General features: G+C 35.9%; 3 protein-coding genes across 5 annotated transcripts in view; 1 reads left to right on the top strand and 2 right to left on the bottom strand.

Moving 5' to 3' along the window:
- The window catches only part of ddb1 (damage specific DNA binding protein 1), a 47,146-nt gene extending 45,961 nt beyond the window's left edge, over positions 1 to 1,185 (bottom strand). The window contains exon 1 of the mRNA XM_005805537.3: positions 1,015 to 1,185. Coding sequence (XP_005805594.1) covers positions 1,015 to 1,075 — 61 coding nt within the window. The 5' untranslated portion in view covers positions 1,076 to 1,185. The remainder of the gene's footprint in view (positions 1 to 1,014) is intronic.
- A 715-nt stretch (positions 1,186 to 1,900) lies between these two features.
- cfap70 (cilia and flagella associated protein 70) lies at positions 1,901 to 13,230 on the top strand. Of its 3 annotated transcripts, none has more exons than XM_023331908.1 (26): positions 1,901 to 2,040; positions 2,173 to 2,359; positions 2,476 to 2,571; positions 2,732 to 2,817; positions 3,206 to 3,397; positions 3,532 to 3,714; positions 3,878 to 3,972; positions 4,328 to 4,400; positions 4,543 to 4,680; positions 5,100 to 5,249; positions 5,367 to 5,453; positions 5,631 to 5,722; positions 6,672 to 6,732; positions 6,840 to 7,022; positions 7,158 to 7,289; positions 7,366 to 7,494; positions 7,602 to 7,735; positions 7,944 to 8,059; positions 8,887 to 9,069; positions 9,164 to 9,303; positions 9,583 to 9,735; positions 10,629 to 10,790; positions 10,958 to 11,047; positions 11,329 to 11,430; positions 11,845 to 11,892; positions 12,274 to 13,230. In XM_023331908.1, the coding sequence occupies exons 1-26, from the start codon at positions 1,960 to 1,962 to the stop codon at positions 12,391 to 12,393; spliced, it is 3,213 nt and encodes a 1,070-aa protein (XP_023187676.1). In that variant the 5' UTR covers positions 1,901 to 1,959; the 3' UTR covers positions 12,394 to 13,230. The 3 variants fall into 3 exon arrangements, with proteins under 3 accessions (XP_023187676.1, XP_014326690.1, XP_023187677.1); XM_014471204.2 differs by having other exon boundaries at positions 5,364 to 5,453; positions 12,274 to 13,229; XM_023331909.1 differs by lacking the exon at positions 5,100 to 5,249 and having other exon boundaries at positions 5,364 to 5,453; positions 12,274 to 13,229.
- LOC102222702 (transmembrane protein 138-like) lies at positions 13,222 to 17,144 on the bottom strand. Its single transcript, XM_005805536.2, has 5 exons — positions 17,067 to 17,144; positions 15,471 to 16,022; positions 15,160 to 15,331; positions 14,774 to 14,849; positions 13,222 to 13,341 (listed from the first exon to the last, which is right to left on the bottom strand). Exons 2-5 carry the CDS (start codon positions 15,596 to 15,598, stop codon positions 13,229 to 13,231), a joined length of 489 nt encoding a protein of 162 aa, XP_005805593.1. The 5' UTR covers positions 15,599 to 16,022; positions 17,067 to 17,144; the 3' UTR covers positions 13,222 to 13,228.
- Positions 17,145 to 17,421: the final 277 nt, after the last annotated feature.

The following is a 17,421-nucleotide window of genomic DNA, read 5'->3' as shown; positions in this document are numbered from 1 at the left end:
GTCTATCAAGACTGCAGATAAATTTCATAACAAAACTCACACTAAGGAATAAATGTCTCAGCAGAACACTTTAACTTCTACCTGAGTGAAGCTCCAAGAAGGAGCTAAAAGAAACCCCTAAACCCCATGGTTTAGGGGTTTGTCTAAACATGGAAATATAATTTAGAGGCAATTTTACATAATGAACATATTGTATAAGTGTAAAAGCAAACCATAGTACTTCATTCACAGAGAAAAGAGAAAATTTTAAAAAAGGTGTCAGGAGAGATCAGAACCCGAAGACCTTCTGGCAGATATATGTTTTCTTAGTACTATATGCAGTCCCAAATACCACTCAGACATTAAAATACAGTGTGAAAACGTGTAGTTTTACTCTGGGCTTCCATCTGACTTCCGTATTTACTTCCTAATAAAATAAGCGCATAATTTTATAATGTAAATGTAGATTGTTTTTCTTGCTCTAGTACACAAATTTCTCATTACTTTGTTAATAATTTCTCATAGAGTAACTGCGTAAACCGAGTCATTATCTAATGTTTAGTTGAAAGTAAAAGAAATCATGCAAAGTTCTAAAAAAATAAATCGCAAAATGTGAGATTATGTTTGATGGAACGTAATTTCGAGCATTGTTTCGACTTTCTTATAGCCTATTTTAAGACAAATGAGATTCCCAAGTGTTATCAGAGTTATGTTTAGAAGATCGGAGCGGTTATGTGCAATTTATTTATATGCTGGGTAAGTCGCTTTTTATTTGCTGTTATATAAAAACAGCTAGCCAAAAATAATAACCACGATGTAATTCATCGTATTTGCGTTGCAGAAAGAATTACAGATAGCCGTGCCGTACACTGCATATAAAGCACTCAGCCTAATATGACAGGTAAACATTTGAGCTAAAAACCAGAAGCTAAGTGCTACAACAGGCCTGTGTGGAGCGCCATGGCTGCAGCGCGGGAGCTCAATTTGCCCGCAGGTTGCCAACGTCCCAGTCCTGCACGGATCAGTCATATTTACCTGTGATGCAGGCGTTCACTGCCGTGGGCTTCTGCGCTGTTACCACGTAGTTATAAGACATCTTGAGAGAAACGGACAACAAACACCGTTGAAGTGTTTAAATCTCACACGAGTGACAAAATCATTGATAATAAAACTTCCGGAAACAGTTGGGGAAGTCGTTTAGGTTAACGACGTGCACTAATCCAAAGTTGGAGCGCCCCCTAAGCACTGGAGGGTGTTTTACACGGTATGTTTGAGATATTGGTGCACTTGTCACTCAAAATCCAAAAATGCTTAGGTTTGCCTTACTCTACACAGATATTATTTAACATGGTTGGTTCTTAGGCACAGAAGATCATTTCTAGGACGCTGTGTAACGAAAACTTTGTATGCTTTTTTTTTCTTTGTTTATTTTGGTATTGTTTTGATTTATCCAATAAATCACTGCAATTTACCAAGACATGTAAAGTCGACTAATTGTATGCAAATGCTCAAAGTATTTTATTTTATTTTTTTATTTGAGGGAAATATACGCGGTAATGCTTTTTGAATTTAGTCGGATTGAGAAACAGTGACACCTGCTGTCACGTTAGCTTAATTACAAAATCTAAGATGGCAAAACTCTTTGTAGCTTTTAGTAAAAGTAGTAAAAGTAGTTTTACTAATACTTTTTCTCTAAAATGAAAAAAAAAATTACAACAATCCCTTTTTGTCTTTCTATTTGAGGAAAAAGTACCATTGCCCCAAGATGATCAGTAAAAATATAGGCTATTAACGACTTTGTAAACTGTTGTAGTCCACTTTCACACCTTGTGATTTTCACCTCACAACATCGTTGTGTGATAACCGAGGCTCTTTGAACCCACCATTGGCTGAATCACTGTTGCCATGGACACGTGTTTATTCGGCCTGCGATAGAACTTAACTGAAAGCGTTAGCTTGTTAACTTTATCTCCGTTAAAAATGTCAACAGTATGCACATCTGAAGAGACGATAAAAACAATTGTGTCGATACAGATAACTGCAAAATGTGGACGTAACATAGTAAGTTCGTTGAACTTTGGTTAAATTGTAGTCACAACTATCTATCTGTCTGTCTGTCCGTACGTCTTGCTCGACTGCCCAAACGGCAGGAATATTCTTAAACGCTATGTTATATGTTGATTTTGTTTTCAGCAAGGGAAGAAGGGGGACAATTTGCAGAGTTTCCTGCAGGTTTCGGTGGAAGAGGTGAACCTGGGGGAGTCAGAAAAGAAACATTCCAACCCTGCGAAACACACTATTGATTACGACTTTACCTGCAGCTATACCCCACCAAATGACGCCCAGGCTTTCAGTGAAATTCTCCAGAAAGCAATCACATGTAAGCTTAATGTATCAAATATACCACCTAATGTCATCCATGTGCCTCATCATCAGTAGTGTTTAATTCGTTTTATGTGCAATTACAAGTGCAATAGTTTTATATTTTGTGATCAGTTACACTGGTGGAGGTCCTGCATGAGGGGAAAAAAGGTGAGCTGAAGACAGCGATACTGGGCCAAGCTGTGGTGGACTTCTTCCCTCTACTGCAAGGTACAGTTTCTCCTCTAAGAAATTTTTAAACATTTCTGCTCTGGTATGTCAAAAGAGTGAGGCTTCCTTTGAACCAGATGTAGGTGGAATAAACAGAAACTGATTTTGAAGAATGAGGAGGGAGGACTTCCAAGGTTTTAATGACTCTGTTGTCCTTCAGGTCAGTGCACCTTTTTAAGTACAGTTCCAGTCAATCCAATGGTCCATCCTGCGATTAAAGAATCTCGACAGGGCATCCACCGTAAGGTTAGTTACTCACTCAACAATTATACTGACGACACAGAAACCTGTTTGCAGTTTAATCACACTCATAATATTGTTGTCATTTAAGATGTCAGCAGATAATTTAACATGCATTAGGTCACTAAGACATTTCAATCTTTACATTGTCCCACATTTATTTAAGCAAAAATACAAATTCTGTATTCAATAGATTTTTTAATTCTTCCTTTTATATGTATAGTACATCATGACTTGAGTAGTATTGTATGTCTTCAGTATTTGATAAAGTGTTGTTAAATATTTTGTTTAGGGTGGACTTCAAATCTCAGGATATAAATTCAATCGTATTTTACTTTCTAAATATGTCTATAAATGCTAAACAGTGGTTGCTGCATCATTTTATTCCATTTAGCAACCAACCCTGGATGTTTGTGTCAGCGTGTCGGAACCACTGCTCACTGAAGCCGAATTGTCAACCTGTATCATCATGAAGGTAACTGTGGAAACAGCGTATTCATTGCCTGACACATGGACGCTGCCGTCTGGCTCAGCTCACAGCCCCTTCGCATACTTCGCTGCCCTGGAGGTTCCTCTAACTGCAGAAGTGAGTTCTACTTTTGTATCCTAATACGTTGTGTTACAGCTATTCCATTAAAAATGTACAAAATGACAAATCTATATGGTTCTGTGATGATGAATTTTAAAATATGGGAATATTTCCCTCTCTCTGTGTCTTAGCATGATCAAGTACTGATGTTTTCTGAAGGCCATCTGAAGCCAGGGGGGCAGAGGGAGGGCAAATGCCGTCGGAAAAGGAGGCCCCTTCAGACTTTATTGGTACCAGGGAATCAGTTTTTACCTGGGTCATTTTGCCAACCAGAGCCCATTGATCATGAGGATGGAGAGCTAACTGGTTTAGAGGTAACAACAGACACAAGTTCCACGTGTGACTTGAAATAGCATTTTTTCATTTGAATTTTCATTTACTAGTACCTTTAAACAATTGTAGAAACAAGCTTAGCTATGGCCATCAGAGTAAGGTTTGAACACACAAGGAAATTTGAAGACCTGAATTTTTATACAGGACCAGCCATTTCGTGATGAGGCAGAAATTACAAAGAACAGAGTGAGCTGGGACACAGAGATTCGATGCTTCCTGGATTCCAGTGGAGCTTCCAGGTCAGCTGGACATTCAACTTTTTTTTTGCAAAGTGAAAGTCAGTAATGAGACATTTTAACCCTTAATTGGTTTAAAATCCTAATACATTTGTCCTTATCCTTAAGAACAAAAGAGATAATCTCTCCCCCAAACTAAAGTAAACTTAGGTTTTTAACAAAATTCAGTTTCTAGAAAACAGTAAATTTTGCTCCATGATTCAAATGGAGAAAAAATAGTGCTACATTGTGAACAAATTAAGAAATTAATGTCTTATATTCTGAAACAAGCTCATTGGAATACACCTGTTTAGGTTGAGATAAATTTTAAAACATTTATTTCAAACTACTGAAAATGGTATTTTGATTATATTTGTAGATTGAAAGAAAAAATCACAGAGAGCCGACTGTGGCCAGTGGAATTAATGAGGACTTTGGTTCCACTATCAAGGGTAAAAAAATATTTTCCATTTGCTATTGATATTTTAGTACTGCTAAAGAGATATCTGTTTGGGGCAAACAAAGTGGCAGAGGTTCAGTTAATCATACTACTGCTGAACTGCAGATGAATGTTTTAATTGTCTCTGTTTGTAGTTAGGTGATGAGAACCCAGAGATCCCCTTCCATGGTTTGGCATTTGTTGACATGGGGCGGTTGTTGTACCCTGGAGTCTCCCGCATCAGAGGAGCATACACTGTTCATCCTTTCTATGAGAGTGAACTTCTGAACAAGGTCTCAAAAACACTGTCAAAGTAGTCATTTTTTTTGTTTTTTCATCTGTATAGCTTCTAGTGCTGGAACTTATATTGTCTATAAAGCATTATATTTCCATATATATGCAAGCCAAATCTTTCAGCAAGTGGTGCCAAGATTGTGGATTAATCTTCCTCCAAAGATACATTTAATTGACTCTGTGAATTCAAAAAGAACTTGTAAACTTTCTTACTTAAATTTTGCTTAATATTTATTTTCTCTGTGTTTTATCTTACGTTTAAAAATGGGTGTTTAATATCAATAGTTATTTTCACTTTGTCATAGTTTTGTCTGTGAAATGGGCTTACTAAAAACGTTACTTTCTTATTTACATTTATTTCTGGTTTCTTCTTTTACTTCTTGTTAAGATGAACTTAGTGTTGATTTTAAACTTATAGGCCAAGCGGAAAACCAGTGTGTTAAAGGAGCAGGCTAAAATAGCAACTATCCAGGCCAAATCTCGAGTAAGCTTAGCAGTAGCAACTCCCAAAAAAGGAACAAAGAACTATGATGCAGGCAGCAAGGGAGTCAAGGACCAGTCTAAAAAGGTCAGAAATGTGTTGATTGTCAAGGATGAATTATTACTGCAAAGTTAAATTTACATTTGCAATGAGAAATGTTTTGTTGTACATGTAACAATGTGAAGTTTTTTAATATGGCAGCAGAGTGTCCTTCCATCCAAGGCCACCATATCTGATGAAACTCCTGAAAGTGGGTTTGAGCCTGAGACAAAAGTCAATGTAGAAGGAAATGTAAGTTTCTGATGAAGCCAGCTTGGTGCTCCAGCAGCACTGACAAAAACATGATGTTATTAAGTATGCTGTGCTACACACTTTGATTTTAGTTGCAGCTTAGAGCAGCAGAGAAACATTCAAACTTTTGCTTTGTGGATTTTTACTTTAGTCTTTTATCTTTGTTGTCATTGACAGATGTACTTGGAAGCCAGAACATATGTTATTATTGAGATGTCCTTGAATAGACCACTGGTACCAAAACCATCCCCTGAGGAACTGGCTCGAAGGTAATATGCATTAACACAGTTAAGTACTGCAATTAATCCCCATGTCAGTAAGCTCATCTCTTGTGAAAAGTTTACACCTTAACACACATTAAATAAGAAAAGTTTAATAACTTCTAAGGTTCAGAAGATTTTCATTTTCTTGAGACAGTCACAGTAATTGTGTAATAATGTGGGTCACTTTTATACTTTATTTCTGCATAAAGAAAAAAAACCTCATACTTTATTTGATGAGTCAGAATTTGCTATTATTATTTACTTTCTTCATTTTGTTTTGTCAAAAAATGTGAGCTAGCTTATATGTTTTCTCAAAATATAGAAGCACACAAGTAAAGACACACAAGTTGACTGGACAACCATCTTTTATGTATTCAAAAATGGAAGTAATAAAAGATGTGCCATATTTCAAAAAACATAATAATGATTACAATTCATCTGAACAAAGAAACCAAATAATTTAATAAAAACTCATTCACCACATGGAGAAAAAAAATCACTGCAATAGTAATATGTTTATTTCTGTTCCTTTCCCCCCATCTCTCTCAGTATATTCTCACTTATACAGAGATCATAATTACTCAGACAGCTGCTGTAATTGTGTATTTGCACATGAGGAATCACTTTTACCTGTCATGGCTCATCCGGTTACCATGGAAATGAAGATTTTACGAATGTGTAATGCAGAAAGAAGTCCAAGTGGTAATACTGAAAGACTATGCATTAGTTCTACTGTCAAAACATTAAAAAAATATCCATCATGACACCTTTGAGGATCATTGGCGTAATCTAATGAGTTACCAACAACTCTGGTAATGATAGAGTCAATTTGGTTGCATGTTGGTTATGCAATTAGAGGAAACATCTGGTAAGATGTCGGTTTACTTCCTTATCTGTCTTTCTTTTTGTTCATTTCTGAATATGAACTTAAAAGAAGTGTTTCCAAATCCTGCAGGGTGAAGGCACTGATCCCCCCCAAACCCAAACGTCCAGCTGGTCCTAGCAGAGCAGAAAAGGTGAGAAACCCAGATACATTTCATTAAAAATATGCCTACAGTATGCCTTGCAGTCAGGAAAGGTTTCTCATTCTCAGATTTCTTGTCTCTGATGTGTGCTCTTGTAGGCCGTGGTGGACTTTCACACCCAAGTAGGCAATGCAGTGGCTGCTGTCTCTGAACAGTTTGCCGAATTATTTGGAGCAAATAGCGAGCTGCAGGAAAGCCTTAGCAAAGAGCAAATTTTGGCTGAGGTGATGGGAGGTCTTAATGTCTCTGGAAGATACTTCACCTTCAAAGAGCAGATCAAGGTTTGAAGTTTAAAATGATTTTTTGGGCTGAATCTATGATATATGTATTAATAAAATGTTTTTGTTTTGTTATTTTTGTGAAGGATCTTCATTCATCAAATTCAATAAATATATTTGTGTGTTTATGGCTTATAGCTAGCAGTGGTAAAGATTGTACGTGACAAAATGCAGCGGTCCAAGCCTCTCACTGATCCTCAAGAGGTGAAAGAATTTGTCAGCAAGCTTTATGTCTACCTAGTGGATGAAATGCATGTGGCTCTCAACAAGGTATTACCATCGCCATCATTTGTTTAAGGATATTGTTTGGATTTTTTAGTGATCTTTATCTTCATCTCCTCTGCAGATTTATTCCAGTGATGTGGCAGAAGACTGCACTGATGGAATTAAGTTGGAATCTAGTCAGCTGAGACATTTTGCTAAAGAGGCACAACTTACAAGCAATTATCAACAGGCGGTTCAGTACTACCAAGAGGTACAAAACTAGGGAAAAATATATCTATGATATTAGACACAGCAGTGAAGGAAGCTGATGAATCTGACTGGCAGAGTAACTGGCATCTGTGTTTTTTTTACTGGAAGTTAGTGGTGAGGCACCCTGATGAACCTTTGTACAAGTTTGAGTGGGGAAGCCTGTACATGTTGATCGGGGACTACATGAAAGCTAAAGAGTGTTACCATGATGCTGTATCCACCCAGCAAACACATCAGCCCAGGTTAGAAGTGCTTCATTTATGCTGCAGATTATGAATTTATCTAAGCAAAATTACGTTTTAATTAGTTAGGTTTGTATAGTTAGTAATATGTGTAAATGTTTCTCTCTTTGATGATCAAGTCTTAAAAAAACTGCAGAAAATCATCAACCTTTGTTGTTGCTGTATAGTTGGTAGAATAGTTTGTTTCTGTTTTTGCTTATTTGTCCAGCTTGATGATGTGTGGGGTTGTGGCAGTGTTGTTTGAACGTTACAATGAAGCTCTGACCTTCTTGGAGCGAGCCACCAGCCTAGAACCACCCAGTGTGGAGGCCTGGACACTGATGGGTCAGTTCACAATCAGGATTCTTCACCAATGTGGGGACCATTGGTGCTCATATTTTCCACAGTGGGGTGAAGTCTAGTGATCTACAACAATATTTGAATGATCTGTGCTCTGTCTGCTATTTTCTTAAATGCATTTGCTTAGACCTATATACTTACATTGATAGTAGAAAGTAGAGGTTTTTATTTGTTTTTGTGATAAATTCCTAAAGATTTGAACTTTCCAATGGAAGCATTGCTTATTGGTTGAGATAAATGTATTGTCTTTAAGTCAGTGCACTGTAGAGTCAAAGTGAAAAAAGTGGCAGACCTTTGTACCACTGTTATATGTTATGGAGGATCTACATACAATACAGACCAAAAGTTTGGACACACTTTCTCATTGAATTCAATGTACATCAGGATGTACATCAGGATGTTTGCAAAAATATAGGACATTTTAATAAAAATGTTGCAGTTTTTATGTTCAGTGTGAGATTATACTACTGAAATAAAACATTTAGATATGTAGAATGTTGAGGGTACTCTACAACAATTATATTTTGAAATTAAGCAATTCTTACACAGAAGATGCATACAATTTCTACATGACAATGTTTACAGAAATGCTGCAAACAACAGCTCAAATAAATTACAATGACACACAGATTTTAAAATCAGCAACATTGAGGTGTACAGTCCAGAAATTACAAATGTCTAGTGCAAATATCATTCTTAAGAAAATTATATCCATCTTTACTTAACTTTTAACAAATCGAAATTAAAAGCAGGGGTAATGTACACACTGTAAATATTGAAACTTTACATTTCTGTTGGGATCTGCCTTCTAGGTTTGCTCCATTTAAGTCTAAACGAAGCCTTCCTGCCTGAAAGAGCATTTCTAGAGGCCAAAAAGATTCTTGGGGAAGAGGAAGCAAACAGGGCACATGCAGATGACAACACTGAGGAAGTGAAGGCCCAGCAGGATGAGCATGAGACAGATAATCCTGCACCACCTCCAATGGCTGAGCACGGTGAGGTGTAACATTACAGCAAGCATCCAGGCACAAGGTAAAATATAAGCCACACATAACAGCGGATTTAAGACTAATGGCGTTTTTCTGACAGACCCTGAGTTCCCAGACCACGACATGGAGGAAAGCGGAGAGACCTCATCTCATAGTGACAGATCAGCAACTCCAACTAAACTCACTTCTTCCATTTTCACACAAACAGTGAAGTTCTTGTTGCAGAACAATGCCCTACAGGTATTCATACCTGTTTGATTTAGCAGTGTATGATCCCACACCTAGAGGGTCCAATTGTTTAAATACCGTCAAATCATTTGTCCTCTCTGAGTCATAGCAGTAACAGTGTTTGTGTTGTGTTGAAACATAATGGAAAGTCCAAAAAATTAGATTGATATATTATTCTATTGCAAACACTGCATCATTCAATACATATAAATTTGGATACTCACATTCTGAGCTGTAAAAATCAACAAGATGAAATAAATAGTTTTAGAACTAACTGTGCTCTTTTGGTAGATGGCAGAATACGCTTTGACCCAAGAGCTGCTGGGTTCTAAAGGAGGTTGCAGTGTTCCCTACTATTATAGCCTAGCCCAGTTCCAGCTGCTCAAAGGTGACTACAGCAGTGCTATTGACAACCTGAAAGAAGCATTGTTTTACAACAGTCAGGTACGTCCACATTTTCTTTCTATTGATTTAAGACAAAAAGACCACTATTATGTAGTTTCCATGTAGTTTCTGTAATAGTCTATTTTAGTGACTCCTTCTCTTTTATTTTAGATTTAACATAAATCTTAAGAAATAAATTGCACATCACAGTGTTTTATATGATGTTACGTACTCCTGAACTGTCTGAGATGTACCACAATTCTTTAAAAGTCCCTTTTAACCTTTTCCTTTTAAAGTGGAACATGTTTAGAAATGTGTGAACTCAATAAAAAGGTGAAATATCACCCTTTGGTGCACAAAGTATTTCTTCTCCAGTTGTAAAATTCAATTTTACTGCTTTGTTGTTCTCAGCAAAAAACTTTAAACCTTTCAATTTTAAGATTGGATCAGCTACAAAATATGTTTGGGTAATATCATGGCCCTTTTAAGCAATAAAAGAATTCTCCTTCAACAAATAACTGCAGTTCTGCAGTTATTTTTGTGCAAATGTTGTACATTTAGATGTACACTTAAGCCTCCATTTCTCTAATGGAGAAATGGAGGCTAATGTATTAATATACATTAATATTATATTCCATAAATATAATATTAATGTAATCTACACCTTTTTAACTTTGATTTCTTAAGATTTCAATCTAAAGTTAAGGTAACATTATTCAGAAAAACTGAAAAACATGTATTTTTAAGTTGGAAAATGGGATTTAAGCTATGGATTCTGCTTTCTTATTTAACAGCAAATGACATTTGTAGGGTTATAAATTTTCTTCTGATAAGAAAACAACCATATTTTATTCATTATTTTATGCCATAATCTAGCACAAATGTTTTCAAGGTTTTAGACAAACACATCTACAGACAGCTAACCTTAAAATAATTGTCCATGGTATGATCAGAACCCAGATGCTTGGGCCTTGAAAGGTCACTGCCACTACCTGCAAGGCGCATTTACTGAAGCCCGGGAGAGTTATGAGTGGAGCATGGTCTTTCCAGAACCACCTTCAGACACTAACATCGTTCTCCTTCGCCTGGGAGCTATCTATATTCTTGAGGAAAAGGTTAGATGTCGGTAATTGCATTTTGACATGAGCTGTAAGTGAGATATAAGATTAAATTTTTCTCCACAACTCTGAAATAAAACAGTTTTGCATATTTTTTTAACATGTTTCAAAAAATATTTCTCTTTTTTGTCACTAACTCTATGTTTATGATATTTATTCTTCAGTTTATGCAAGCCAAAGAAGTCTTCCTGCAGGCATGTGAGCAGTCCCCATCGTGCCTGACCTGGTTGGGCCTTGGCAAAGCCTGCTACAGGGTAAAAGTTCACATTGGTAATAATGAAAAAGTGCTTTTAGTTAAATTTTCTTAAGCTTATAAATTAGTTTCATGAAGATTTTCTATATTGAACAGGTTTAAAATGATATATTATGAAGTGTTACATTCTGTTTAGAAGAGCTGGTGACAGTGGAGATAAACACACCCAATTTAGGAAAATTTTATTTATGTTCTGTCAAATAGACATACGCTCTTATTCCTAGGAAAATAAGAGTCTTGTTGACAGTGAAAAAATTCAAGCCTTGGTTTGTTTTTGTGTAGTTGGGGGAGCTGTGTGTTGCTGAGGAAGCTGTAGCTGTGGCCACTCTTTTGAACTCAGCAAATGCAGAGGTGTGGGCTTACCTGTCTTTAATCAGCCTTAAGGTGAGTGATTACTACGCTTTAAATCCACAATCAGTTTCAGTTCTGGTCCTACCTCTGTGGAGGGTTTGCAGGACAGAATATACCAGAATGTTTTTGGACAAATTTTTTATATTTTTTTTGTACTTAACAAAAACATTTTCTTACACTAACATGGGGGCAAAGCTTGCATGACCCTGAAGCTCAAGTCAGAAATAACTCAAAATAGTGGATGGGGTTTGTTGTAAAGCTGGAAACGGACTTTGAAAGACTTAAATTAGTTCATTTAAAAAAATCTTAGTTTAATTCTAAACGACAAAAAAATACAGTACGTATGTCCTGTAGTCCACTATTATAGTTTGAATTGAAAATAAATGTTTTTACCTTAACCCTTACTGTCTACAGCTGCATTAATCATATACTTTGACTTTTTTTCAGTCTGGGCGACTAGAAGAGGGGGATGAATATTATAAAAATGCAATCAGTGTAAGTGAGTTTTTTCATGAAGATCTTCTGTTAATGCTTTTAATGACTTACAATTAGCTATTTCAGTATGTTAATGAGTAGATTTATTAACACACACTAACACACCACACAATCCTGACAACAACTAAGCAATTTCCCTTTGAGGATCAATAAAGTATATCCTATTCTAATCTATTTACTTGTGAACATTGTGTCAGGTGTTTCTGATGTTCAGATAATTTTTCTAGACTTCTTCAGTTATCTTTCCAAGTTAATTGTGTGAATACACAGAAACTGTTGCCCTTCATAGCATAGTTACCCAGAACATTTGCATAGCATTTTTTGTAACAGACAAACAAAAAAACAGTGTTTCAAACTCTTTTTTTTCTTCTTAATTCATAGTTTGACCTGCAGGACTCGTCCCTGATTGAAGAGATCAGTGAAGCGAAGCATCAGACTCGGATGAGTAAACTGGCATCATGCTTCAATGCAAGTGCTCAAGCACAGGTTGAAATTGTTTAACCTAACACATTTTATGAAGACAGCACCGCATTAGGCATATATTTCAGATGAAATTTTATTGCATTTTTATTGCGTCTTGAAATAAAACAAATGAATGTGTCAAAAAGGGGGCTGATCAAGCCATAAAAATTCAACTCAGAGCAGCACAAATAGTCTTAAATTCATATAAAACTATTTAGTTTTTTCAAAGGACTGCAACAAAAAAATGTAGTTTCAGAAAATAAAAAGTAGCATTGTTTAATGAAATTTATTTTTGCAAAAATCAGTTATCTGGTTTGTACATCTGAGATTCTGTAATTCTGCAAACATGTATAAAAGAAATGTGAAAATTACAATGCAATATGTGATTATACATGGTCATAAACATTAGGATAGCATTTAAAGTTATGTTGTGATATGTTCTGACATAAAGCTATTGTGTAAGTAGCATATAACATACTGAATATGATAAGTTTTACAAGATATTTCTACACTGTTTAGTGAGTAATTTTACAATTTCAATACATCCCTGAAATACCTTAAAATTTGGCACAATTCTCCAGAGAAAGAAGATGTCAAATGGATTATATTTTTGGGCTGTCATGTTGAACATTTTCTCATGTTTCAATAAATACATTTCAGGCTTTCATTTGTGTTTTCTTCCAGTTTGTGAATTAGTTATTTCCTAAATTCTAAAAAGATGCCAAATAATCTTTTCCTCAACCTAAAAAAAAGGTGAATTAAAACAGCCAGAGTTTGTTGAGATTAAAACTTTTCAGCATCATTCATGGGTAATTTCTTTACTGTGCCACTAGAGCTATGGCTTTTGGTATCATTCTGTAGATTCCTCTGCAGATCACTGCCTGGACCGAACAAACACTTCTCTCAGCCATGGTGAATCCTCATACAGACGAGGGTCCCCCAGATACTCTGCGGTCCGCTTGTAGAAGTAGTAGTACAACACAGAAGCTACACAGATGGAAAACAAACAAGGTTAAGAAGGTAGTATACTTACTATAAAACTTCTCCAAACATATCGATGATGCAATTTGAGCACTTTTTTATAATCATCAGAGGCATAATTCTATAATAATCTTTAATTGGAATTGTTAATTTTACCAGACATCCAGAGACAAGGGTAGAGTCAAAAACAAGAATGCTTTAAAATATGCAAAACCATCCATGTTTACTTATTTGTATGAGGTAAATGGTATTTTAAAAGGTGGATAAATGATTCTATTAATGTTTAAGGACAGTGCCTTGTATTATATTAAATCTTTTCATACTTAGTATTTCATATGTATTTTTGGAGCTCTGAAATAACAAACCAGCACAAAGTTCCCACCCCCCTCTTAGTGCCATAAGTCTTTCTCTATAATTACAACTGGAATACTTTTGGATGTCTCTACCAACTTTATAAAGACCAAAGATTTGTCACATTTTTCTTTGCAAAATATAACAGGTACAATAGGGACTGAATACATAGTAATTCGCTATGTCAGTATATTTCTGAAGGTGCAACTGGCATGAAATTCCCACAATTTGTCATAAATAATAGCTCCAGTCCAAGAATGCAAAGAAATCAAGCTATAGATGTTCATAAGTATAATGTTAACAGAAACTAATACATTTGGTGTCTCTCACAGTAATTTAAAAAATACATAGGAAAAAAAGATTGATCATGAAATTTATTTAATACTTCAGGCAAAAGCTTTTGTTTTTGCCTGAAAAAAAAGCTCATGCATGAAGAAACTAGTCACACATATTGCTCAGATGTGATTGAGATCCATTCTTCCTAGCTTCAATTCTTTCCATTTGGGATTGAACAAGATTATATTATCTTGTACTAAATGAACATGACTGTTTTGTAATGTACTGTTTTGCCTTTTTACACCTTTTTTTCTTCTTATGTTCAATAATTTTCCTCTCTATAATACCACCTTATTACACTGTGGTTTGATTTCTTTGCATGTGAATGTATGAGTTGATACCACCATCTGGAGAGAATTTTATGTCACTGGCATCTTCAGAAATATATTTACAGTTGTGTTTTTACTAACACAACTTATGATAAGTTTAATTCTTATTTTACGAGCTGTAATTAGTGTTTTTTTCTTCCAGTTGGATATGATTTTGCTCAGAGATTTCAGAGTAAAAGAAGCTGAATAAATACATTACGAAGTGACATATATTTAAGTTTTGCTTACAATTGCAAAGCAACTTGCATTGGTCTGTCAAAGCAAGTACAAAAAACACTTTGAAGACACTGGGTTGTAAAATCAAAACATTTGAAAATGTTCAAACAGAGCAAATACTTTTGCAAGTCCCTATAATTTCAATTTGACATTAGACTAATATGTTTGGATAACATTTTTAAGATGTAGAAATTAAATGATCTTACCAGATCTTTGAAACACAAACAGCACCTGAAGACCATCTGTCCAGATAAATCGGTTTGTGTTTAGCCAGCGCAGATTCTGAAATCAATGTGTAAGAAAACATAATTAATGCCATTCCTTTAGTTAACCTGCAATACATGTAAAGCCATGCTGCACTTGTATCAATCATAACAGATAAAAAAATTGTGATGAAAGATCAAATGATCAGCTGTCTTTTCTTTTCCCGAAATCAAAAATTCGGTTTTTGCTCTTTATGTGTTTTTGTTCGTTCTAAATAGTCTTTTATACAGGATTTCTTCAGAAGATTTTCTTGATAAAACAAAAAGAAAACATGTATCAAACTTGTATTTATTTTTATGTTGTTGTACACATTTGTTTGTGTTTTTACCATAAGCCAGGAATGGAGTATGATACTGAAGGTCAGGTAGAGAGCGGAGAGCATTATCAGGGCTCTAAATCGCTCCAGCAGTATGGCAACCAGGCCAACCTGGAACACGTAGGTGTTGAATAACATCAGCAGAATGATGATCAGGTTAAATAAGATGCAAATGTCCTGCATGCTGTGGAAAGGAAATATATTTATGTAACTGTCAGCCATAAGAACAACAAGGACAAAGTTCTCATTCTGGTGTCAATATAAGTGGTCTGTTTTACTCTTACTTCTACCCTGCTGAAACCTTAAAAAAAAGTTTGACTCACATGAAAAGCACCAACTGGACTGCAGGTTCTGTCCTTAGCAGTTCACTGAAGGAGTTGACAAACAGGTCAAAAGAGAGCAGACTGAGCTGAATCAACAACACAAGGGAGTAGTTGCTGGCATGGAGCATCTCCGACCCATAGGCTGGGTGCCCAGGTGGATTGTGGTTCCACTGTGGATCCAAGGCTGCAGCTCTCCCTCAATCCCACCACAGAGAAACATCAACCTGGACGCGGCAGGTTTGACAGTTTGGATGCCTCAGTGAGGCATTCAAATGGTCCTGCTCTCCCAAATGCAGATCAAGTCCTTTTGATATGACATTAGTGCTTCATTCCATGTTGTTTGGTTGAATTCAGTTTACTTTGGAAAAAGAAGCACTCTCAAACAGGAAAGCAAGTTTTGGTTTGGAGATGAGCTGCCAACCATTCAGAGATGTCAACATGTTACATTTGACTGGAACAAATCCCGCAGATGCAGCCGTGCAGTTCAATCTGCAGACTTGCATATCAGAACTGGTGAGACGTCATTGTCTTGATTAAAAAAGGGCAGATGTCCTGTGGAAGGAAACAACAGATTAATTCAGTTAAAGGAGTTACACCTTTAAACTGCTGTAACTTACAAAAAACATTTAGAATATTTTACATTTTGCATGCTTTTAAAGACTGAGGAAAGAAAGCTAGAGTTAAAAGGAATCTATACATGCAATAAACATATGTTGTAATAAACGCAACATATGTTTACGACATTAAATTAAATGAAACACAATTATTGACAGCACTTAGAGCATCCAAACCAAGAACTAGGTGGAAATTAATTCAGTTTTTAAATATAAAGTTAATTATCTCCATAGACCAATTTTCTGTTGCAATTAAAATTACTTTTTAATTGTCAAACAACAGCTTTATCCTAATTTATTCCAGGACTAAAAAAAAAATAAAAACATAGGTTGTCTTTTGAAGATTAAAGAGAAATCGAATCCTGTCTTCACTAATATTTCTGTTTCTCAGTGTTATTTTTGTGGTCCTTGCTTCCTCTCATGAAGTTATCAATATGGAGCTGTTACAGTGACACCTGGTGGATCCTCTCACGGTCCCAGTATTTATAGCTCGGCACGAGCATGACAGGTGTGAGAAAGATTAGGGGTACTTCCAAACACTCGGCCATGGAGGAGAAGGCTACTTACTCTTGAAAGTTGGCCTACACAGATTTTATGTTAGTGGTATTAGGGGCTTTTTTGCACATGAAACGGCACACAGACCACATGCAGGCAAATAAAGGCATCTACATTTTTAGACGTATCATACAGCACATCAGACATTTTTAAAGAAGAACTGGAAATGTTGTCTTACACCTCTTTCTGCATACACCTTTTAATGAAAAATATTGTAGCTGCCCTTACGTGAATTATTCACCTCAAAAGAATAGCAATGTAACCAAGCAAGCAACTATTGTTAGTATGCTCTCAGCCTGCAGTTTTTAGTACTGTTCTACTGCATCTCCTTATTTCAAATTTCTTTGAAACCTTCAATACATAGAACATGTAATATCCTACCATCTAAAAATGTACAAACAAACTTATGCCAAAACAAAAAACAAACCTGTACTGGAGGGTTAATTTCAGTTGTTGAAGTTCTCTGTGTCTCTCTGAGGGACGCATGTGGCCATAAACAACACAGTGTGCCACAGACTGACAGCTTGTGTCCTTGCAGCAGCTTTTATCCTTTCATCTCTCTAATAAACACGCAAGAGATTTGTGTCATCATGCGCTTGAGGACAGTCTTTTTATACAGACTCATGTACCAGCAGATGATGTTAAATTTCTGTTTTTATGGTTTTGTCAATTGAAAAATTTTGGATTTGTTTTAGTTCTCAATCAGGCCATGGGGAAATGTATGGCAAGCATGTAAAATCTCAAGCCTGATTAGATTTCCTACCTGCGCTGTTTGTGTTTCA

This window comes from Xiphophorus maculatus, chromosome 4 (genome assembly GCF_002775205.1).
Source record: "Xiphophorus maculatus strain JP 163 A chromosome 4, X_maculatus-5.0-male, whole genome shotgun sequence".
In the NCBI taxonomy this organism is placed as follows: domain Eukaryota; kingdom Metazoa; phylum Chordata; class Actinopteri; order Cyprinodontiformes; family Poeciliidae; genus Xiphophorus; species Xiphophorus maculatus.
The sequence above is the reverse complement of the archived record's forward strand: the minus strand, read 5'-3'. Positions and strand labels throughout refer to the sequence as shown.